This window comes from Cygnus atratus, chromosome 1 (genome assembly GCF_013377495.2).
Source record: "Cygnus atratus isolate AKBS03 ecotype Queensland, Australia chromosome 1, CAtr_DNAZoo_HiC_assembly, whole genome shotgun sequence".
In the NCBI taxonomy this organism is placed as follows: Eukaryota; Metazoa; Chordata; class Aves; order Anseriformes; family Anatidae; genus Cygnus; species Cygnus atratus.
Genome location: NC_066362.1, coordinates 42,347,497 through 42,371,957, shown reverse-complemented (window position 1 = coordinate 42,371,957; position 24,461 = coordinate 42,347,497). Strand labels below are relative to the sequence as shown.

Below are 24,461 nucleotides of genomic sequence, written 5' to 3'. Positions count from 1 at the left end.
GTTTTTTTAATAGTGCTAATCAATTTTAAGATACCCTTTTTCATATACTATGCATTTTGGAGGGTTGGAACATATGTGAGCATGTAGCATATTGGAATGTAGTATTAACAGATCTGTGTTTAAAAGTGCTCAGGAAATTCTAAGTTTTTCTGATAAAAAATATTTTGCATATGATTACTTGGTGGATATTATAATATACACAGGATATCAGTGGTCAGGCAAATGGTACTTTCACCAGAAGAACTAGGTGTATTGCATGCGTGAAATATGGTTGGGTTACTGCTTCAGTTAAGTGTAAACATCAGTGTTTCTTGAATTTCTTCTCTTCCTGAACTGTTACGACATCTTGCCTTTAGTTCCTTTTTTTCTAAGTAACAAAATGATTTGCAAAGAGAGGCAATTATTTTTTTTTAAGAGCTTGTTACTACCGTGTAAACGTTGTACGCTGATGGTAAGTGGAAGAATTTGAAGACAGTGTGCTAGAGGAACTGGTAGTCTTTATTGTTGGAGTAGGGTAATACATCAGTTATTAAAAGAATTGCTGATTATAGGGATGGAAATGGCTAAAAAGATGATTTCTAAAAATCCTTTAAGAAGGCACTTTTCTAGAATACCTGGAAAGGTAGGAAGGGGACTCAGGTTTATGTTATGTTTACACATGAGTGTATTTTTGTTTTTAATTGAAGAACAAATAATGCAAGCTGTCTACTGCAGTCTAGTTACAGCCCAGCTGAAACTGCATGGATGAACAAGTCCAGATGAGGCTCGTTGTTAAAACAGTTCTGTGTTGCATTCTAAACAAAGCCTTAAAGTTCATACCCTGCTACGGCAAATGGGGTCAAAGAGGGATAATTCCTTGCTGTTTTTGCTGGGCTGATTAAACAGGACAGCAACACGTCTCCCTTACATTGTAACTGTTGCCTCAGCACTACAGAATGAAGGAAAGCTTCAGGATTTGTCTTAGAAAGCACGGATGATTAAATAAGGAAGTTTGTGGGTTTTGCAATAGTACAAAAATATATAATTTTCAGTATTTGTTTCTGTAGAACTGTTCTAAAAAGGAAAATTTACACCTTAGCTGTATTTTTATTAGAGGAATAATTCTCTAGAAGTATTTAGGAGTCTGGCAATAACAGTTCTCGTTTCAGCCTTCTGGTTTTGTAGTATTGTTGATTTATTAAGCTAAAAAAAATAATGCCAGTCTTGTGGGGTCTAGCTGTTTTGCGTCCTTGCCGTCCTGAAATGCAGAGGGACTTTTCTCTGTGTTGCTCTGCCCTTTTAAGGGCAGCAGTATGGAAGTTGGCAAGAAAACACACTGAACACCCTGTGAGAAAAATACTCAAACACAGAGAAGAAAGACAAAATAGCAGCCGAGCAATGGGGATCTGGAGAGCGGCAGTAGTTCTGCATCCGTGCAACACTGCTGCCTTGGTAATTAGGTTATGTGCACAGAAGATGGTAGTGTGTGCACAAACGATAGTATCTTTGCCATGTGCTGAAGTGATACTCAAGGAAGTTCATAAATACAGTGATTAATAGGCTGTTGCAAGATGTATGGTGGTATAGAGCATGCTGCGGTAGAAAACATCAGGGTATTGCTGAAGCGCAGCCTCGCATCCCCTTCCACGCTCCTTAGTCTCCTCTATGGTGTAATTAAAACCATGTTATGATATTGTTTTCAAAACTGCTCTCCATCTCTTGGTTACAACAATTCTGCTCCATGGTGTGGTGATCCTGTTGGCAATTGTAATAGCATAGTTGGTTTAGCTGGACTTGTGAGGGAGCTAGGGTCTGGGGGCTTTACAAGGGGAACCCCTTTGTACAGGAGAACAAGGTTGTACTGGTGACTGTAAATGGGTTTTCAGAAAAATAGAACAAATTTACCTGAGGAAATCATAATTATTGGTTTTGTTAAACTCTGTTTGAATTCTTTCGTTTAAGGATTTTTTGACAAATCTCTGACAACTACTGCTTTTTTCTCAAAATCTTCCTGTCTTGCTGTCAAACCCCAACAAATAAACCTCACTCCCGCATCATACCTGAACATACTTATTTTTTTCCTAAATATGTTACGTAAACATGTGTATTATTGTAGAACAGCTTTAATGTGAACTTATTTCTTAAATCTTTCTTTTTTTTTATAGGCTTGTATAGATGATAACGTAGATATGGTGAAGTTTCTGGTGGAAAATGGAGCAAATATTAATCAACCAGATAATGAAGGCTGGATACCTCTACATGCAGCTGCTTCCTGTGGATATCTTGATATAGCAGAGTAAGGCTTTTTCTTCTGTATTTGAAATACATGTATTTTGCTAATATATTGTTGGAGGGGTACAAGAAGCAGATGGCATTCATAAATTGTCTTTTTGGTTGCCCCTGGGATACGCAGTGAGAGAGAATGCTTTTATATTACATTTTATTGTGTTTTGGTTATGAAGTGTACTGTGTGTATAGCTATTTGTGCATTGCATTTTCTCTTTCTAGTTTTCTTACATTGTATCTTTTGTAGCTATAAGATGTACACATTTAAGACTGTTCATGACTGTCATATGATTTATCGGAAATATTTTTCTTCTTTAGAAATGTTGCTATGGGGAGAAAGTTCAAATTTAGATTATATTTGTAGTCTGAAACATTATCCCAGAGTAAGTCTACATACAGGAGATTGATGGTGCAATTGTATTTGCAGTCTTGAGACTTCTGTTTTTCAGGTGTGGTATGAACTGGGGATATCTGCTAAATATTATGGTTGTAAAACAAAATCTTACAGTTGAAGTTAGATGCCTGTTATGATATTAGTTAAAGCTTCTTCGGTACTGAATTCTATGAGTGGTTTTCCTATTATTTTTTAAGCCTGTAGAGGGCCATTGAAGATGCACGAAATCCAGTTTTTCCAGAAGTTGTATGTCTTAACTTGGACCAATTGATCTGAGAAAATGGGTGGCATATTTTGTTCAAAACGATGTTCTTGCAGTAAAGAGGGTAGCAGCACCTTTCCAAAGACCCTTCAGGAATACACAGACTTCACTAATTCTGCTAAACTCTGTGTAATGTCTGACCCAGTGTAAGACTCAGATGAAATAAATATAAGGTAGGATTTTATCGAGCAGTAATGCTAGAGGACTACTTACAATGGCAAAGGATAGAAATTTTTAGTTTAGGGGATGGTTGATTGGTGTTCTGTCTCGTGAGTTTGAGAGGCTTGATTGTTTCAAACAAGTTTTGAAGGGAAAGGAAAAACTCTTTTTTTTGTCACTTTCACTGGGAAAATTTTCTTTTATTGTTTTCAGAGGCTGAAGTGCTTTGTGTATCCTTGTAAATTGGGACAGTGTGACTGCTAACTTCTGTAATCTGCTTTCCTACACTATGCAAGTGTTTGATGCTGTAATCTCTCCTGCATGCATGTTGGAAGTGTTGACTTGTTGGTCATATTATGACAAGAATTTCCCTAAAAACTGAGATAATATATGCCTTTCTTCAGTATAGTAGAGGTAAAACTCTACTATCCTAGGAATATCCTATTATTTTTCCATAATAGGAAAAAGTTGAGTAAATGTTCTTCATTTGGCATTGCAGCCTACAGTAGGCAGATGTTCAGGGAAGAAAGAGCAACATATTCCTGTGTCCACAAGAATGTTTTTCACTGTTGACCCAAGTATCTGAAATCTAGAATAGTTTTGAAGGCTGTCGTGTTTTTTATTCTCTCAGTCTGTGACAGGACCTGTTTGCGTACCTTCCCTAGATGTCCTTTAAAGAAGTGAGATTATTGGAGCATAATTCTGTAGGATGTAGGACCTCTAAGCTGTTGGAAGTTAGTGTTTTTAAGGTGAGAGGAGTTTTAAGGATAAGCTCTTGAAACTGATTCCCGCATAGAGCAGAGGGAGGGGGTAACCTGACCTGAACGGAGCATGATTTAGATCTGGTGAGGCCCTTAGAGTTTAGATTTTCTTCTAACTGCTTTTCCAGGAAAGAGCTCAGCTTCAAATAAGTCTTAAAATTGACAACAGTTTGCAGCTCAGGCAAAACTTGAAGAGGAGGAGAGGCTGATATAAGAAATTAGCAGACATTAGGAATTCGTTTTTTATTTGGCCCACAGTACACACTGGGTTCAGCATCAGTTTCACTGAGAAAGCACCCTTCTTGGAAAGCGTGTAAGTGTGTGTGGTCTGCGTGGCTGTGGCTGTGGATGAATGTGGTACATAGCAGTTTTAGAACTGAATTTTCTGGTTCATGGAAAGGTGCTTTTACTTTTGGATAAATTATGGAGATTGTATTTTAAGTTCTGAAAAAATTACAGCATGACATATCTCTGTCCTTTATGATATGCCTGGTATGATATGATATGACTGGCATTTTTGTACAAAATGGCTCCTGTTCGTTTCCTGTTTTCTTCCAAGGTGCAAAAGAGAAGAGTCAGGGAATGGGTTCAGGTGTTTCCCAGCTTTGTTAATGAAGAGCAGAGGAGAGTCTGACCTGTGCTTCCCTTTCTTCCCCTCCTGCGGGCCTTACCTCATGCACAACTTTGTAGACCTTCTAAAACTGGGGATTCAGCAATCTGCTTTTGCTTTCTCTGCTGCCACCTCAAGTGTTCTCAGGGCTTCCTTCAAACATTGTAAATAGCAGGAATTTGTTTTTCTTGAAATAGCATAATCGGTAAAATCCTCCAAATATGCTAATTTAGTTAATGTATTGATTTTGTTTACAATGCTTACATTTTTACAACTCATAAGAAAAATATAGCATGGTACAGCATACTTTCATTTTCTCAGGATTTCATTTCTCAAAATCTAAAATTATATGTAAACATCAGAGGTAGGAGATGGGGATCTTCTCTGCTACGACGGGCATTTCTTTGTTTATGATGTAATTTAGTGACCCTCTAGCTCTGTATCTGTCTTCCGAATAGGTATACCTTTGCAACCTTAATATTCTTTGCATAAGTGCATACATCACTTCCTAGGCTTAAGGCAGGGGAAAAAGTGGAGGAAGGAAAGCAGTTGTTCTCTTAACATTGCATGATCTCTTGCGTGATCCCCAGGGCTAGTCTGTGAAATAAAACCAAGATGGGGTGGGCTGAAGTTTGCAGATCTGTTAATAGGGTGTGAAACCCTTCTTCTGCTTTCAGAACACACACGCGTGCACGCACACACGTCAGTCAATAAATGTTAATCGTTTCTCCTGATGCTCATGTGACTTCCATAGGATTATATTGGGATGAATAATGCACTGTCTTACAGAGTGAGAAAGGTTTCTGTTCAGACTGCTCTATAATTGAATCAGTGCCCCATCACCTTACAGTTCAGATGGTCTTTCTACACGTTCCATCCATTTGCTACTAGCAACCATCTCCTATTATGTGCAGTAAATGGGAATGACTGAGAATCACTCCCCAGTTAATAGGGAATTGTGTATGCCTATTTGATCCATGCAGGAGCTTTCCCATCTCTCTGTGCTTTCACTGAACACCTGATCATCCCTCTCTCAATGCACACATTCCTCCTAAATATTCCCCACTGCTGCTTGGGTGTTCCTGAGTGAGTGCACCCGTGTGTTGGAGACCTGGGAGAAGTATCAGGTATGTGTGTAGGGATATGTATGTGCAGGATATGTGATAGGGAGCTTCTCAGAAAAAAAGCAAACACCTGGATGTCTCAGGGAGCCATCTCTTCAGCCACGTGGCTGAACGGCACTGGTCCCGTGCATACTGCTAATGGGCTGCCTGAATTTGTAGCATGGCCCCAACTAGTTAGAAGTTGCTGTTGTTTTGGCTTTGGCTTGCTGCACTGTCTCGCCAATGGGCTGCTCACTGCAGGTGTGTTCCCTGTCCCTGGCATCCTGCACTGCACCCTCCTGTTCTGTGGCACCTTCTCCCAGCAGCATCCCCTGCCCATTTCAGTTGGCAGCTCCTTTGGAACTTTCATCTTGACATCTTCTCTTGACTGTGCTTCCCACCTCCTTTAAAAAATGTGTTTAGGAAGCGTTAGCCATGTAGAAACCTACCTCAGGTGAAATACAGCAGGAGGTTAGCCGTGTAGAAATACAGGAAGATGATGTAGTTTAGTGTGGTACAAATTATCAACTGGTTGCAGATGGAGGGTTCTGCTGCACAAGCAAGAACTCTGCCATGGAAGGCGACTGCTCTTTCCTTTCTGGTATTTCTGAGATCTGCAAATGCTGCGAGTGCTTCAGCTTACCGGGAATTCTTTGAATAGTTTAATTTTAGAATTTCCCCCTCACGTTAGTGTTCATCTGTTTTATGATCATACAAATTAGCTTACAAGTAATTGTAGCATGAATGGTTTAAAGTTATTCAACATTGCCAAGACAGGTGGATTTTGTCTAGAATATTCTCCTTCCATTTGTTTCTGTTTTTTCATAAGCAGAAAGCTTTGTATGAAGGAGCTTTATTCTCTTTTTTTTTCTTTCCTCCAATGCTTTGAAAAATTATAGTGATGTGGAAACAACCTTTAATGCAGAAGCACTTTAACGGAAATTTTGGGTGTGCATTCTTTAAGATGGTAGGACCCTTACATTTAGCTTTTACTGAAACATTAACACATCTAGTAAAACTAGATGGGTCAATGTAATGAATTGTTTTATGTGATAGATTTCCTCTTCAGTTTAAAAGCCTGTATATTATTTCACTGTTGGGGAATAATCAAATTCCTCTTTAGAAAGCAAAAAAAATGTAGTGGATTAGCAATAAGCAATTCAAAGTGGCATTCAAGAAACAGAATATTAAAATGCTTGCTCTTCGCAATGCTTTGTATTGTACCAGATTAATGTAAAATAAGTCTGAAATTGCATAAATTTCTTTGTTTTTGAAAGAGTATGTGTTAAAAATGCATTTTCTTGTGGTTGTGTACCATGGCTAGTTGTGAGTGTGTAGCTGATGTGTTTTGAGTTTGCTTGTGAGTATTCAAAGGCAATCGTATAGTTACACTATTTAAATGCGAATGTCCTTTCATTTTCACCAGAATGGGAGAAAGTGCATCTTTCAGGAAATGTAAGAAAGGTGTTTTTTCTCAAAAATAACATAAAATTCAGTTGAGTTAATTCTTCAACTGACGGTTACACTTTTGTGCAGAAAAAGAGGGGGAGGGAGATGTCTCAAGGTAAGAATAGGGTTTTTATAATGAATATTGTTTAATGTGATAGATATTAGTAACCAGTAGATAGTGTGTTTTCCCTGTATTAGAAACTTAACAGATAGCTTATGGTTCTTGAACTGAGGAGCATCATTCAACATAATGTGCAGGGCTGGGATGAACTTGAAATCATCAAATAATGCCCTTATATTTCCTTTCTCATTGTCAAGTTGTGTGAAAGAATTGTTTGGTTGACAGTAACCTTTTTCCAGTTTGTACTTAATCTATATTTTCCTGAATTCCCTAAAATTTCTTTCTTTAAATGCTAAAACTCAGACTCATCACTTTGAAATATGCAAAATTGCCATGAACTTGCTTAAATGTATGATGAAATGTTTTCCCTGTCAATGGCAGCCAGTGGCTACCCATTTCCATGGCCCTCTGGTGTAATTAGCAAATGTGACTCTCTGCCAGCACTTAATGGCCATGCTTCCTCCATCATTTGTAATCTGTGCTTGCTAATAAGTATTCCCAAAATACTGCAAAATTTCAAAGTCTTCCTAGCACTTTGAAGTTAATATAAATTGTTTCCAGCACCTTACAGAGATCATCTATTCATTTTCTTCTGGGCTCTGCAGAACGGATGTATGAAATCTCGTTAATAAAGCCGCAGGTGAATCATGCCTTTGTAGTCTAGATGGAGTCCAGTCGAGGAATGACTCTATAATTGTGTTTGTTTCCAAAGACATTACTGCTATAATGTTTCTAATACTCCTTCAGAACTAGATCACAGAGTTCAACTGCTGCAAGATCCGCTTCTTGCTTCCCAGATTGTCATAGATGGTTTAAAGTACTCTTCCTGAAAATCTGGTAATGCTGTGCACCTCCTAAGATACTAATTCTTCAGCAAAAATGCTGATCCCTTGTTAAGAAGTATAAGGGCAGAGAAAAGGGGAAAAAACAGAACATGAAGATAATGTTTTGCTCATATTTTGAGTACTATGTGTGGTTTGGACAGCCTCATTATTTAAAGAATATAAAAGGGCGCAGAGTTTCCTGTGTTGTCTCCCCTCCTTGCCCCAGTATGTCAAGCTCACTTGAAAAAGCTTTTGTGTGGCCACTGCCTTGTCGCTGCCGCCCATCCGTTTCTCCTGGCTCCAGCCACCTGTAAGTGAAGCCAGCCAGACGAGTTTGCTGAAACCTCCGCAAGCCAGTGACCCGAGATCTCTGTTTTAGTAACAACCCATTAAGACTACGTGGGTGATTGCTGTTGTGCACACAGGGAGTGAGAGACAGTCCTGCAAACCTGCAGCTGAATACATCGGTGCTCGGTGACAGGTGCTTTACCTGACCTACTAACTAACTGCCCCGCGGGGACTGCCGCCCGGGCTGGGTGGTAGTGGCTCCTGCCTCTTACAGCTTGGTCCCAGTGCTCCTCCGGCAGCACCTAGTGAAGGGGATTCAGGGCAGTTTCACAACACACCCAGTGTGATCTAACTTGAGGCTGCTGCAGAAATAGGCAGCCATTCCTTTCTCTCCTTGCTTTCCCCCCCTCCACAGGCTCGGGACTCTTACCCCACCTCTTGCAGTGTCTAATGATCACCGAACAGCGTGGTAACTATTAGTGTAAGACTAGCCTTGAGGGGGTTTGGGAGGGTTTATTCTCTTTTGGATCAGTGAGCTGATCTGGCTTGCCAGCAGCAGTTGGCACAAATATGCGAGCATTAAAAAAAAAAAGTCTGGGCTGCTTTTCAGACATAGTTTGTACCTCTGATCAGAAGCCTGCCTCCGGAACACTGTCTGTGCTGAGATGGAGTCCTCTCCTTGTTCCCCCATGTCATAAGCCTGAACCAGCTGGTGCTGTTGAATGTTCTTCTGCAATATACCAAAGTGGTGGTGCCACAAAATAGTGTTCAGAGCAGTTGTTTCTGATCTGTTTCTCTCTAAGGTTTGCTGACTTGATCATCTGGAGCAATCACTTACGGGAAAGTTTTTAATATAAACTCCTTTACTGTAACCCATTATAATCCTAGAGGAGGAGGATATTATTTAGGCAAAGCAGACTGACAAAAAACTTTTGGGAATGGCTCCCCTCTCTCTTAGATTTCTTCTCAGTTACGGACTTAACTAACAGAGTATGAAGTGATATTACTAGTGGTATGTCCATAAGTGGATCTTTGGAGGGTAATAGGAGGTTTTGATTTGTGTGTGCCAACGTGAAGTTGGTGGTCTGATGTAAACCACATGCAAACTGATTCGGAGTTTGGAGTGATAGAGGTGATACATGGTGAGTGAAAGATTTTGTACAGATACAAGATGCTATTTGGAAGAACACAAGGAAAGGCTAACTGGAAGAGTAGAATTAAAAGTGGTGTTCCTCAGGGCTCTGTGTTAGGACCAATGCTGTTTAACATCTTTGTCAGTGACACAGTCAATGGGATCAGGTGCCACCTCAGCAGGTTTGTCAATGCCACCAAGCTGTGTGGTGCGGTCGACACGCAGGAAGGAAGGGATGCCATCCAGAGGGACCTGGGCAGGCCTGAGAGGTGGGCCTGTGCCAGGGCAATCCCAAGCACACACACAGGCTGGGTGGAGAATGGATTGAGAGCAGCCCTGAGGAGAAGGACCTGGGGGTGTTGGTTGATGAGAAGCTCGACATGAGCCAGCAATGTGCGCTTGCAGCCCAGAAAGCCACCTGTGTCCTGGGCTGCACCAAAAGCAGCGTGGGCAGCAGGGCGAGGGAGGGGATTGTCCCCCTCTGCTCTGCTCTCGTGAGACCCCACCTGGAGCCCTGCGTTCAGCTCTGGGGCCCCCAGCACAAGAAGGACATGGAGGTATTGGAGAGAGTCCAGAGGAGGGCCACAAAGATGATCAAGGGACTGGAGCACCTCTCCTATGAAGAAAAGCTGAGAGAGTTGGGGTTGTTCAGCCTGGAGAAGAGAAGGCTCCAGGGAGACCTTATAGTGGCCTTCCTGTACCTAAAGGGGGCCTGCAGGAAAGCTGGGGGGGGACTCTTTGTCAGGGAGGGTAGTGATAGGGCAAGGGGTAGCTGTTTTAAGCTAAAAGGCTTTGATTAGATATTCGGAAGAAATTCTTTCCTGTGAGGGTGGTGAGGCCCTGGCACAGGCTGCCCAGAGAAGCTGTGGATGCCCCATCCCTGGAGGTGTTCAAAGCCAGGCTGGATGGGATGGGGCTTTGGGCAACCTGGTCTGGTGGGAGGTATCCCTGCCCATGGCAGGGGGTTGGAATTAGATGGTCTTTAAGGTCCCCTCCGACCCAAAACCATCATTCTATGATGAAAAGGAAAAGGACCAAAGAAACTTAATACAGCTCACTCAGGAAATTAGAAGAGGACTTCAGAAAAATGTGTTGTAAAACTAACCATACCACAAAATAAAAGCAGAAGAAAATTTATTCCCAGCCAAAGAAGACCAACTTTCTAAAAGAATGACTGACGTCTTACAAGTTGACACTGGTAGATGTTTGTTTTGAGAGACGTGAAAAGGTCACTGCAGGCTTTGAAAGATAAATTCAGTTAATGCATTTCGATTTGCTGCCTTGTTTCTTTCTGGAAGAAGAGACTGGAAAAAAAGATTAAGGATATCGCAAGGCTGTGTATTGGTCAGAAGAGTAAGACAGGCTTCTGGGGATGAGATAGAAAATATGCTAATGTGGTACTCTCCTGTTTTTTTTCCCAAATCAAAGTATGATGTTCAGTCTTTGTCAGGAACTTAAAGGTTGCTCCTCCTCCAAACTTTTATTAGACCTCTGCAAGGATAAAGTTAAATTCCAGTAAAAAAAAAAGAATGGAGAAACTTGAAGAAGATAATTGAGCTAGAATTAATTGGCATTTCTTTTGTGAAGATGTATTGTTGCAGTGTTTGCTATATTCTACATGGTTTTGCTGCATGTATGTACCTCCTAGGAATAATGAAACATCAACTGAATTGTTTAGGTTGAAGGTGAAATCTCTTTTCTATAATCATGTCATTATGTGGTAGAGTTTAATCTTTTCTACTGTGTAGATGTGATCTAAATTTGGATAAGAATCAGCTGGCAGAAATACATGCTAAGATATGGTTGATGGGTTAGAAAAAATTATAGGGCCTGATTTGATACCTGTTTGTTCAATTGAGGGTGTCTAGGAGCGCTCGTCACTCTAGGATGCACAAAAACAGTGTGTGCTCTAGAGCTGCCTTCTTCAACTTGGCTCACTGTCTGCATCTCCACTTGTGCCCCTAAGTATTTGGTAATATTGTATGTTCCAGTTCTGTTCTTTCAAAGTAAATGTAAGATTCTTAAGTTTGGAAATACCTTCTTCAAGGTTATATGATTTTGTAGAAGGTATCTTTTTTCTTATAGTATGCTTTAGCTGTTCATTTGGTCAAATGAAAAGTCAAGGGACTGATGCCCTGTGTAAAGCTCAGAGCACCCTAATTTTTTGGCTGAAAAAGAATTTAAAAGGGCAGGTGGTATCTAAAAAACCATCCTGCTTTGAGATGTGATATGCATAGGAAAGATCTTACTTGTTTATCACACAGCATAGGTTTTATTGGTATCCCAAGAACAATTTGTAATAGATATCTTACCTATGACTTCTGAAGTTAATTAAATGTGAGCAGCTGAGTGATAAATATGGAAAGGTGTTGGTTTGAGTGTGGTTTTCTCGGAGAAAACATGGGTGTGGTGTAGGTTGTCAGTTTTTGCACCTCATTTTCTTTCAGCTTTTAGATTAATATTTTCTCTGTTGTGAGTTTGACCCTCATCTGCAGCATCCAGTGCACTTTCTAATGACACTAACGCAATTTGTGCACTTACTTACCCTTTCTTACAGCTGTGCCTTTTGTTGGATATTCTAACCTACGTCATTTGAGTGCAAGTGATCTTAATCTGTGTGTATTTTTCTAGTCTTCTTATCCCTTACTGGGGCAGGATAAAAGCTGCTTGAATTCTTTTGAAATCTGTGTAAATACAGTGTGGTGTATGTAGAGATATGAGGCTGCTGTGCGTTAGTGAGAGTGGAGTTTCTTGGATACAGTTCATATATGAAGATACAGAAATGCAATTTTGTTTATAAACAGCGGGTCTGACGGGATGAAAGTATAAAAAGGGAATTATAATTATCAGCACCTCTTAATTGCAGATGAGGTACCACTCATCAAATATTTGTATAAAGAATAAGAGTTTCTTTTGGAGAAAATGTTTTTTCAAGGAATTCAAAGTAGACTGGGCAGGTGGACAGCTGCTGTGTGTTGCAGATTGCTGATACTTAGTGAGGGGTCAGACTGCATTTAGTACTTCTGGGTGATGCTAAAAGCTGCACGATGAAGGTAATGTTGCTCCGTACAGAGATTTGGTCACTATATTATTGCATAAAATAATTATAAATTATAATTATAAACAAGATAAATTCTATGGCGTAGTGATTATATCTGTGCAAATATCTGTTTAAGTGCAGTAAAAGGGTTTTTCAGAATTGGTCTTGGTTTAAACTTCTTTGATGTAAATGCCAACACATTACTGTTGGAGGAAAATAAGGTTGTCAGCTTAAGTCTATCCTTATAATTTCTTCAATAATAAAAAGAAGCAGTTAAAAATGAGTATCTGTGATGCTACTGTAGTCAAATCCAGCAATGCTACTTTTAGCACAAGGCAAGAGGGATGATGCACGCTAGCTGTGTGATGACCTCTTTCTGGTGAGCAGTTAGTTGAGGAGAGTGGGCAGCAGCAAGATTTCCTTCTTCCTCCTCCTCTTCTGCCTCCATGCTGTTGTTGGCTCTTCTTTTTAACCAGTATAACTCAGTCCTAAATATTCACCTTGGTGACACTTCCTTAAAACACCATAAATGTTTGCAAATTAACCAAAGGAAAGCATCCTGAGCACAGAGAGCATCGTGAGTTAAAGTTACTGTACTCTTTTGAAGGGACAACAAGATATTTGTCAAACTTAACCTTCATTTTTGCACAATAGAGTGCAAGAAAAATAATTAAATTTAGATAACAAACAGTATTTCTGGAGAAAAAAAAACAGTTATCTGTGGTTGAAAAACCGCATGTATTTTTGTTGACAGATGTTATTATGTTTCATCGTTTCTAGTATCTTTTGAGAATGTTAGACTCCAGAACATGTTGTTCTGATAGCTTAAAACTTGGATGATTATTTTTTTTGCTTTGTTTTGTTTAAAAAATCATGTTAATTTTGAAAGTATTTGCTATAAAATTTCATATGCTTGAGCTTGAAAAATCAGCATGCCTTCACTAGCTAGCATAAAAAGTGTGGCTTAATTTTCAAAGACTTGAAAATAAAGAGGGACTTGTTCACAAAGTGCATAATGAAATTAACATTCAATATGCACTTTAAAAATACTTTTTGTTTCACTTTCTTTCTGTTCTACTCAAGTTTTTGCACTGTATTCATCCTGGCAGTACTGGCCTCCTATTTTTTTTTTAGAGGGGGAGGAATATGTTCTAGCACGTTTCCCTATATAGCTTTCTTCATGTTTCCTACTTCCATCGTCTCAGTTACTGTTTACTTTCACCTAAACACTGCTCTGCCACCCCTCATATGTCTTTCCTCTTTATGGATACGGTAAAATATGCAGGCTTAGTTGCTTTTCTTTTGCTGTGGGTAGGAATTTTTACTGTTCCATCTTTGTGCAGTTAATGTTTAGGTAGCCACCTACGTACAAGTATTTCTAGAGCTTATTGCTGGCTTTTTTCGTAGGTTTATTGGAACTCAGGAGGACTAAGAATAACAAGATTCTGTTATCTGCACTGTTTCTTCCATGTTCCTGCATACCAAAAAGGAAAACAGATGTGATTCTAGTTACTGTGCTTCCTTGGGTGTGCAAGCTACGGTGGGGGCTAGGGACAGCCACCTATGTACAGAGAGAGCTCAGTGTTGTTTTGGTACATTTTGGAGTACTGTCTTCATAAATACCTTTTGCACATATATATACTTAGAATCAATAGAAAGAGCTGTTTGCTTAGTGGATTTTTTTTTCCTCATCTCTGTGTTTTACTACTTGGTTAGCTTTGGGAGTATTTGGTAATTTTGAAGCAAAGGTGTGTGACTGTTCAAGATGCTTTCATAACAGCTTCAAGAGGGAGAATCGAGACAAGCTGGATTTGCTGCTGTCTCTTGCATAGTGAAGGATATAAAAATCTTTTCTAATCGGTCCATAATTTAGAAAAAACATACTCTGAAACTTGGATTTGACTAGTGAAAATTGAAAAGAAATTGTCACTTCCTATTTTCTTAAAATAATTTTGGTCATCTGTTTCTCAACTATTATTTCTTATTCATTTTTTTTTAAATATTTCTACCCATTTGAAATTCTCAATTCTTGTAGTTTGCAAGAAGAAATCATAAATTCACCTGAGATCTCTGGTTGATATATCAGCTGTCTGAAAATCTTTCACTCATGCATTTCAGGAGAAATAATTGTCCTGTTTTGCCAAATAATCCTAACAGGCCTTCTTTAACCTGGTGTTTTGTGTAGCTGCTAGCTGACCATAGTGCTCTTAGAGGGAACAGTCCTCTTCAGGAAGTGCTGCAGCTTTTGTTCTCCCAAATGAGAAAGATGTGATTGAGAATCTTCTAGAATTTGCAAACAAACATAACCTTAAAAATTCCCAAGTTTTATTATGATTCAATTGTAATTTAAATGGCTTTGTAGTAGCCTGTCTCCTTACGTCCACTTCAACTTGATCCTGAATGCTTAGAGATAGCAGGTTGAGGCACAGTGGTGGCTGACAGCGTAAGATGGCAGTTTGCAAAGTTCCTGAGTAAGACTTCCTGTGAATTTGACTTGTTTCTCAGGCCACTTGATTTCTTCTACATCAGTCTTAAAATCATTCAGCACAAAGTATTCTTGGCCCAATGAAATTTGTGTAGTTTTGGTTCTGATATTTAACATGGAGCCTTCGTTTTCCTCTTTAATACATCTGATATATTAAATACATCAGATTAATACATCTCGAGAGAAAAGTCAACTGCAGGAATGTTTCATCTGTATAGAGATGGGAACAGGGGAAATTAATTGTAGTTTTTTTTTCACACTGGAAAGAGTGAAGGGGCCCAGGCTGTGCAGAGCGGCCTGCTGTCTGGCCTGGTTCACCCATCACCTCGTGGGACAAGGAGAACTCGGCCATCCGAGGTGACACCTGTGAGGCACTTGCCTCACGTTGGGTATTTGCTTCAATTTTGTATGATTTAAGTTGTGTTTCGGTTTTAAATTTAAAAAGGCCTTTCTTTACTCTGTTATTTTGAGCGATTATGTTGAGCAGTGCACCTGAACGGTGTAAGAATCACATAGAGGCTGTGATCTTATCTCTTGATATCTTGTTACCCAGGTTGTATACAGGTAGTTACTGCTTTGCTTAAGTATATATATATTTTTTTTTTCTGTAAATTTAACAAAACAAAAAGCTAAACAAACCAAAAATGGTTTTGAGAAGGGCTAGGCAGCTTGAGGTAGCATTTCCACTTTGGTCTGAGTTAATAACAGTGTTGGCAAGAATTTAAATTTGAAGTGAAACTCTTCTGGTAGTGGTTACGTGAAGAAATGTTCCCAGACACTGCAACCAATAGAAGGTCTCAAAAGGATCGGGTGTTACAGTTTTAGTGTACTTTAACTTAAAAATAAAGAGCAATATTAAAATTTTATAGTTTTAAGTTGTTAGATGTGGTTTGAAGGTCTGATTGGCCAGATTTTGATGTCTTTTTACTAGTAATTTGAATGATTTACAAAGATGTACTTTTAAAAGTTTTTCAAGACGTTATTCAAAAAATACAGCAAAATTAATTGGTAAGCTGTGCTAAAAGAAGGCAATTAAAATATATATTCCAAAGATTTGCAACTTTTTAATTTGTTTTTACCTCCTGTGAACTGTGGGGCAGATGTTTGGTTTATTTGTGTCTCCACATGGTTGCACAGCTGCCGTGAACATGGTGACACTTCTTCCATCTTTGGCTCCACATTATCATTCAAAAAAGGCACTTGTGGAATTAATTTGAACTCCAGCACCTATGGATTTAAAAAGAAAAGAAGAAAACAGAACAAAACAAAAACAGCTGGGCTTATCTGAAATGGGTAATAAGTTAAAAGCTCTTGGGAGATCAGTTGTGCTGTTGGTTGGTGCCCTGCTAACATTAAATCTTGTTTCCCTGCAAGGCCAACCTAGACATGCTTATTTCAAATATAAGAGTATATAATGTTTTAGGAGGGTCCCTCTCTTCACATTTTTGGGGGTTAGAGGATCATGTCCAGTGGTCTGACGAAGCGGCAGGCAGCACACATTTCTGCTGCTGAGCTCCTGGTGAGTCCAGCAAGCAGTTGTAATGAACTGAATCAATTCAGGAGCCACGTCTCTGCCCTGCCTCTTGCTTGCCATGGTTTTTGTGACCTTCAGGTTCAGCAAGTACTTAAAGTTAATTATATCCCTAATTACTTCGCAAACTTGTTTCCAGATATGGTGAACTGGGACAAGGTTTGAATGTAAGTGAATGCCCCTTTCTTTTGCCGAAGTAAATAATATTAAAATGTTTTCTGAGCATAGCAAGCTGGTTGCAACTGAAGAAGTTTAGAAAATCCAAAGTTTGAGATTCAGAAGTAAATGCTTCCTAAATCCCTGAGTTTGCGTATACTGTCTTCAGAGAGGCATCTTCCTCTCAGCTTACTTTGTGTCTCTACATGCATTTTGTTAATAAATTTTCAACCGAAAGAATCAGTTGAAGACGATTATTCCTTTTATTTTTTATTCAGACTGTATGCCAAGTTGTAGGGTAAAATTTTTAACTTGCAGTTACTGAGCTTAGTTTCGGTAAGGACTCACTGGCTTTCATACAGTAATCTCAGAGGGTTATTATTTATTGTCTCAGGGATACTGAGATCCCATCTCTTTATTAAAAAAGTTTAAATGTAGTTTTCATAATGTGATAGAAGAGAGTCTGGGTTACATAATAATGATTTTAAATAAGCACTTCATTTTTTTTTTTCAAGGCCATTAACTTCAGCTTATACTTTTATAGTTATTGAGGAATATATAGCAATGATTCCTAAAACAGAGATTTCAGATAGAAGTATTTTCACCTTCCTGAAGCAGTGCTATCACAAAAGCAAACTTGTTCTTCCAGTCTTACCCAGACTGCATAACGCTTGTCATGGAAACATCAGGGCAAAAGTGTCAGGGACGATTTTGTTTTCCTGCTCTTGTATTCCCTGGTATTTGTAGGATACTTGTGATTCTTTATACTTGGACCACAGTAGTATCTAAAGTAAGTGCTTTAGCTTGAATATCAACACTTGAAAGCTTTGTCCCCCCAAATAAGCATGGTATATATCAAACTACTGTTCTCTTCTCATTTACGTACATTTTGAATGAGCACCTACCAGAATATTATATAAATTGTCATATTTTCCTGAATTATTCTTTTATAGCTGTCTGTTGAACATAGCTATATCACAACAAACAAATTACAAAAGACGCAAATTTAAGTGCCATTCCAAAATGTTTTGTAAGTGGGTGACTGTGGAGGTCGAATTTTTTTTAACTTTTCCATTGCATTCTACTTTGCATAAAGCACCTCTTTCTGGACTTGGTATCAAAGGCCACAGTTTTAGACTTTTATTGCACTGTTCCAGTTTCTTTTTCACTGTATACCATGTAGATGTATCATTAAATATCAGCTGAGGAAATTAAAGTTATATTTTGCTTACTTATTTTAGAAAGGTGAAATTTCAAGTTGAAAGTAATAACTATTTGATAAAGTTTTTAAAAAGCAATTGTTTGCTTTCATTTTGAAATGTGGATAACTTTTTTAATATGCATACTTACTTACACAAAATAATACACTGTTGCATCTGAAATTTTCAGTTATATGGTACCGGAATAACTGAAATGTCAAATATGTCCATATTCAAAATCATAATATTAATTAACATTTAACTTGAAGTACAGTTCATTTGGAAAGTGATTTAAAAAATAGATCTTCTGATTTGTAGGGTTATTTTTGTACTGACTTTTGCTCAGCTATGCCTTTAAAACACAGAGCATCGTTCTCTTGATCTCTCTTACCAGATCTGTTCTCTCTCTGTACATGATGCAGAGTCAGGCCACCTACACATCTGAAATGATTGTTCTCCCTTCCCATGACAGTGCCAGGTTTCCTAATTAAAGCTACCATCCTGTAGGCACCAGGGTAACTTCATGTACCATCTGAACCTTGTCATTGCTTTGCTGAAACTATTATTACTGTAAAGGAAAATAAACAAATGCATAAACTTGTTCAGGTTAGGGACATCTGTTATTGAATGGCGTGAAAAACAGAACAAACATTTGTTTTCATTAGCAGGTTTAGAAGGTTTCTTTAGAGGAGTTGGCATTTGAATATTTTTTTAGACTGGGTGTTCCTGTTTCATTATTCATCCCTGCAGTGCGGGTAGCAGAGGGGATGCCTGGATGGAGTGGCCAAGGGAAGGCTGAGAAAGGACCATCACCACGGAGATGTTCTCACTTCACCAGCAAGTCAGCTTTCTCCTACCTATTCCATCCCTTCAATTCGAATGTGAATTTGGAGGAGGTTCACCAATTCATTTTTTCATCAAATGGTTCTTCCTTTGCTGACCTAGTAAAACCAAAACCCTGTAAGCACATGCAAAGGGGAACTCAGTAACCACACTTCTCCAGCCCTACTGATCCTCCAACTTGGCTGGTCTCATTTTGGTGTGTAAGCTGCTTTATTTTTGGATTTTACTTTAAAGTAAAAACCATGAAGTTGTTCATATGGCTAAATAACTTTCTGAAGTGCCTTTTGTTCATTTCCGTACACTTTCTTATGCACTGTTCCTTTTATCAGGAGCAGTCTTATGCCCTGTATCTTACGCACTGTATCCTTTTATCTATATGTCTAGAACTGAATGAACAGGTTGAACAAAATACAACCACTTCAGTGAGGTACGTATTTTCCTTACAAAAGTTGCTTATTTTTTCCCTGCAGGCATTAGGTAGAAACAGGTAAAATCACTTTTTATAAGAACCAATTTTATGTTTATTTTAGAAAAAAGAAATTGAAAAGTACCTGAATGCTGACTTGGGATTTTTTTTAATAACAATATTTTTGTTGGTGGTTGACTTTGTTTTTGAGTCCAAAGTTTTGACATTGCTAGAAAGTTACATTTCCCTGTTGTTTTTGCCTGTTTAGCAAATAACCTGTATAGCAATTATCTGATATGTAACCTGAAATGCTGTGTAACTCTTGAAACAGTGGAACTAGTATTGTTGAGAAAATTAGTTACTTTGAATTAATTTTTCATTCAAGCAGAAGTTAATTCTTTAAGCTCAAAAGAGGTTAAGAGTCACAGCAACGCTCTTTCAAGAGGAATAGAATAAAAACAGCACAACATACCAGCATCAAAGCTAGTAGTGTCAACCGATGGTATGTGTCCCAGGAGATATAGTTACACTTCTGGGAATTCATTTCCATTTTGTGGCCTGTCAGTCATTACCTTTTCTTGACTTAATTGCAGAGGTTTAATAACAAGTGCTGTTAAAATCATACATCAGAAAAAAGAGAAGGAGGATCCTTGAAGCGCCAAGTTGTTGAATAAAGATAAGGAAAAAATTATCCTAGGTCTGGCATCTGTCATTAGTAACTGACAGTGGTTAAATAGAAATATTTTCAAGTATTTGTATGAGTGGTGGATTAATTTTGTGATCGATTTCTGCATAATTTGACATTCCACCATAGTGAGGTTAAAAAAGCGCTTTTGATTTCTGATACCTGTTACCAAGTGGGTAACTAGTTCTTCAGGTCTGAGTATTTCCTTTTATTTTTTTTCCTCAAATATATGGAAGGTGTAAATTAAGCTCTGCAAGACAGAAGGTGTGTTTGTAATGTCGTGCTTTTGCTGAGTGCTATTGTGGCTCAAACAGTTTAGTTTGTTAGGGAAATAGAAATGTTATGGTTGGAAAGTGTAAGACTGTTCTGTATTGTTCATTTCTTCTTAGAAGCCGACTACATTTTATTCTGTAGGTCCTCAGTAGTTTCATAGGCTTATGGTTTAAAACTGTGAAATAACTTGATCCTTTCTTGATTTATTGTTGGAATCCATCCATTTGACTTAATCTGAAATTCAGAAATCAATTCCACTGAGTCCAGGTTGTTGCATCCTAAGATAGTAGTACTTCAAATAACAAACCAGTTAGACATGTGGAACTTGAATAAAGTGCAAAGTACTGCTTGCTTGCTCTCTCTCTCATTTCCCCAACAAAAGCTAACTTTGGGAATACTTAGGACCAGAGGTGATTTTGGTTTTATTAATTTTATGAACCTGCCTTAGAGACTGAGAGTCATCATTTCAAGTAATATATGGGTATAGAAAGAATGATTATAGAAAGATGGTGTGCCACTAAATATGGATGTTCTAGGAAGAGTGGCTTAATACATGGAGCTCATGGGTATTGGTGTTTCAGCCATTGTTTGTTTGTTTGATTTTGTTCATCACCTAACCATTTTCTTCTTTCAGTTCATGCAAGTGTGTATTTAAATATGACTGGAAATCTTTGTGCCAAACTGAAGTTCTATTCATGTAAATGGGTAGTATGATAAAAAGACATATAGGTATTCAGGCATTGTAGGTAGTCATGAGGTTTTTTTTTGCTTATACCAAATATGGTTGCTTCTATTAATTGTATGTGTACATATATATATCCATTGCATGTGATATCCTAGTGGCTGCTATTTTTTGCATCAGCTTTATTATGTTGAAGTTCCCCTTCTCTTTTTGTTTACCAAAAAGTTTGTTTTTCTTTTTCTATTGGCAGGTATTTAATTAGCCAAGGAGCACATGTAGGAGCTGTAAATAGTGAAGGAGACACTCCATTAGATATTGCTGAAGAAGAAGCAATGGAAGAGCTGCTTCAGAATGAAGTAAATAGACAAGGTAATTTTGAATATGAAAGGCTGTTTTTGTTTATCGAACACTAAATATGCTTTTGAAAACTCGTGTTAAATTAGCAACTTTAAATTCAATTATTTTTTAAAGAGGGTTGTCAATACAATGTACAGTGCTGAAGCTGTGTTCCAGGCATTTTAAGTCATCCCAGCCCTTTGAGAAGAAAGAACTTGGAAGTACTGAACCCAGGTGTTGGTTGCATTCCTATATTCACTCACCTCAACAGAATTTAACTGGTGTTCAGATAGTATGGATGGTATACAGTCCATCTGGGATGTAGACTTCTGTATCCCAGCTTTAAACTGTGTCTGAAGCAAGACATCTGTATTGAAGTAAATTACCGTGGGAGGGAAGTAGGCACTTTTACGGTGACTCAGATGTCAGTGTTAGCATGAAGTGAATCCAGCCCAAAGGGAACTCCTTTCCATTGAAAGCCTAGAATAACTGAAACAAGAGTAAACAACTATACCGTGTTACATAAACCACGCTTTGCATCTAGTTCTGACCTTCCGAGTACCGTTCTGCTATGCCAAATGTCTGAAACTACTTCTTAGGATAAAGAATCTTAAACTGTTTTAGGCCTGACAACCAGTCAGGAAACTTTAAGCTCAATCTGGTAATTTGTGTGCCCTCCTGAGAGCACCATGCAGGTGAGCATTCATGTAACAGTTAATGGAAAGGTATCAAATCACATCGAGTACTGTGTTCAGTTTTGGGCCCCTCGCTACAAGAAGGACATCGAGGTGCTCGAGAGAGTCCAGAGAAGGGCAACGAAGCTGGTGTGGGGTCTGGAGAACAAGTCTTATGAGGAGCGGCTGAGGGAGCTGGGATTGTTCAGCCTGGAGAAGAGGAGGCTCAGGGTCGACCTCATCGCTCTCTACAGGTACCTTAAAGGAGGCTGTAGAGAGGTAGGGGTTGGTCTATTCTCCCACGTGCCTGGTACCAGGACGAGGGGGAATGGGCTAAAGTTGCACCAGGGGAGATTTAGGTTGGATATTAGGAAGAACTTCTTTACTGAAAGGGTTGTTAGGCATTGGAATGGGCTGCCCAGGGAAGTGGTTGAGTCACCATCCCTGGAGGTCTTTAAAAGACGTTTAGATGTAGCCCTTAGTGATATGGTTTAGTGGAGGTCTTGTTAGTGTTAGGACAGAGGTTGGACTAGGTGATCTTGGGAGGTCTCTTCCAACCTAGACTATTCTGTGATTCTGTGATTTGTGTGAAATTTTGATAGTATCATTTTAAAACATATATCCTAAATACGTGCGCTTTACTCCTAGAAAATGGCTGGGGCAATGCTAGCAGTGACATCTTTGCAAGAGGGACTGGCCTCTAAAAAAACATATTGATCAATTTTTCTCTGATTCATTTTTCTCTGATCCTTTTTACCTCCTTACATTGCTATTTCCCATTTTGCAATCTTCAAATGGTTTTTCCAGGGTTTTTGAAAGTTTCAGGTTTTCCCAGTCCACAGATGGGAGAACATTCAGATGTTATTGACTCATCGTCCTGAGTCTGATAGGCATGCATTACTATCCCAAAACTGTAAGTACAAGAAGAGGGATGGTGTAGCCTGACTTACATCATACTCTGAAGGAAGATGGCAGTCTGTAAAGACAGAGCCTTTGTGAGGGGCGTGCTAGGGAGCTGCATCTCCATTACTTCTGGCCATCTTACTCTCTCTTAAAAGTCTTCTTCCTATGTTACTTTTTTATAGCATTGATTTTATATCTCTAAAACAGATTTACATAATGTAATAGTAAACAAGAATTGCTTCAGGCTTTACCATGATTTAATTTGTATGCTTAAACCTGTTTAATGCCCAAAGGAAATGTTGAAAAGAAAGTGGTGACATGATATACAGGGAAATAAGAGATGGGTGCTAATACATAGAAGCAGGCTGTAGATTCAACAGAGGCTTTGATTCAATTATTTATTGCTGCTAACTTAATTTTAATTGATAGTTCTTATAGCTAGCACATAAAAGACTCCAGATTAGATAGATATGAATATTTTTTCGTCAATTTTAATTAATTTGGAAAAAAGCACAGTTGTTATTATTTTTTTATTTTTATTTTTTTTTAAGAATACTGTTAATCCTTGGTGGAGAGTCACTTCTGGAATGTACCTCAGTCTAAATTCTTTGTGTAGTTTTTGATGCATTTGACTTTACTGGCATACCATATTAATTGGCTGTAGTTCTTTGTAAAACTGACATTATTCAGAAAAAGAACTCTTGCAAAACCTCCCTTATATGTTATTGATAATACATTGTTATAAGTTTTTATGTACATCTTTACAGTGCAGATTCAACATTATTTTTTATTCTTTTTTCAAGTTTAATTATTTTGAACAGCCCAATTGTAAAATCAGCATTGGTAACCTAAACTAAATGCCACAATTCATTGAAAATTTCAGTGTAGTTTACATATTTTGTATTTAAAGCTTACAGTAGACTATCTATGGCACTGTTTTTACAAGCCTGAGAAGAAAGGAGATGTTCCCACAGTGTAGCTGTTAGCTTCCAAAGGGATAATCCAGGCTATTTTAAAATACTGAATTTCAGTTGCTATGGAAAACCTATTTTTCAAGCATTCCTGCTAAGTGTTTCTGCCAGTTACTGGATTGGCTGAAGGTTTTTCAGAAGACTGGTCTCTCTATGATGATCCAAGAAATATATTGGTGAGGGAGGCACCATGTAAGGTGAGAAACTTCCTAGGACTCTGCTTCGAAGTGGTTTGACTGCCCTGTGGAGAACAGGGAACTTCATGCTGTCCTGAAGAGTGACCACACTTTGAACATTTGTGACAGCATTTCTGCCTTCCTGGTGCTAACAGTGCTCTAAAGTCTAACCTACATACATAAATATGTATGTAGGTTATGTATATATATGTGTATATATGTGTATATATATATGTAGGTTATGTATATATATATATACACACATATATGTACACACACACGTTTTATATATACGTATATGTGCATGTATACTTGGAACTGGTATTAATGCTTGCTTATAGGCCTGTTACAGAACGTGGAAAAGTCTATATTCTTCGCTGTTAAATCTATCTAGAACTAGTTTTGCAAGGTTTCAACCTAGGTGTTTCATGTGTGCTTTGTTTTATATGAATTATTCTTTTCATTGTTTTATATATACATATTTCATATGTAAGATATATATATATCTTCTACCTAGTTTCTTTGACTGTAAGACCACTTAGGAGTTGCAGTTTTGTGGAAACAGGGAAGAAGGCAAGTAGCATCCCTCCTTCTGAATTTGTGTCTGAAGATGTAAAAACTAAGGGTTTTTACCTGAAGGAATAAAATCACAGGAAATATTTAATGATCATGAATGAAGATGGAGTAGAAAGAGTATGAATCTGAGTATGAAATGGGAGTGTATATCTTAATA

General features: G+C 38.3%; 1 protein-coding gene across 2 annotated transcripts in view; it reads left to right on the top strand.

The window, feature by feature from the left end:
• The window catches only part of PPP1R12A (protein phosphatase 1 regulatory subunit 12A), a 130,462-nt gene that overhangs the window by 43,054 nt on the left and 62,947 nt on the right, over positions 1-24,461 (top strand). For both annotated transcript variants that reach the window (XM_035544213.2, XM_035544214.2), the window contains exons 2-3: positions 2,145-2,275; positions 20,919-21,037. In XM_035544213.2, the coding sequence (XP_035400106.1) occupies positions 2,145-2,275; positions 20,919-21,037 (250 nt within the window). The remainder of the gene's footprint in view (positions 1-2,144; positions 2,276-20,918; positions 21,038-24,461) is intronic.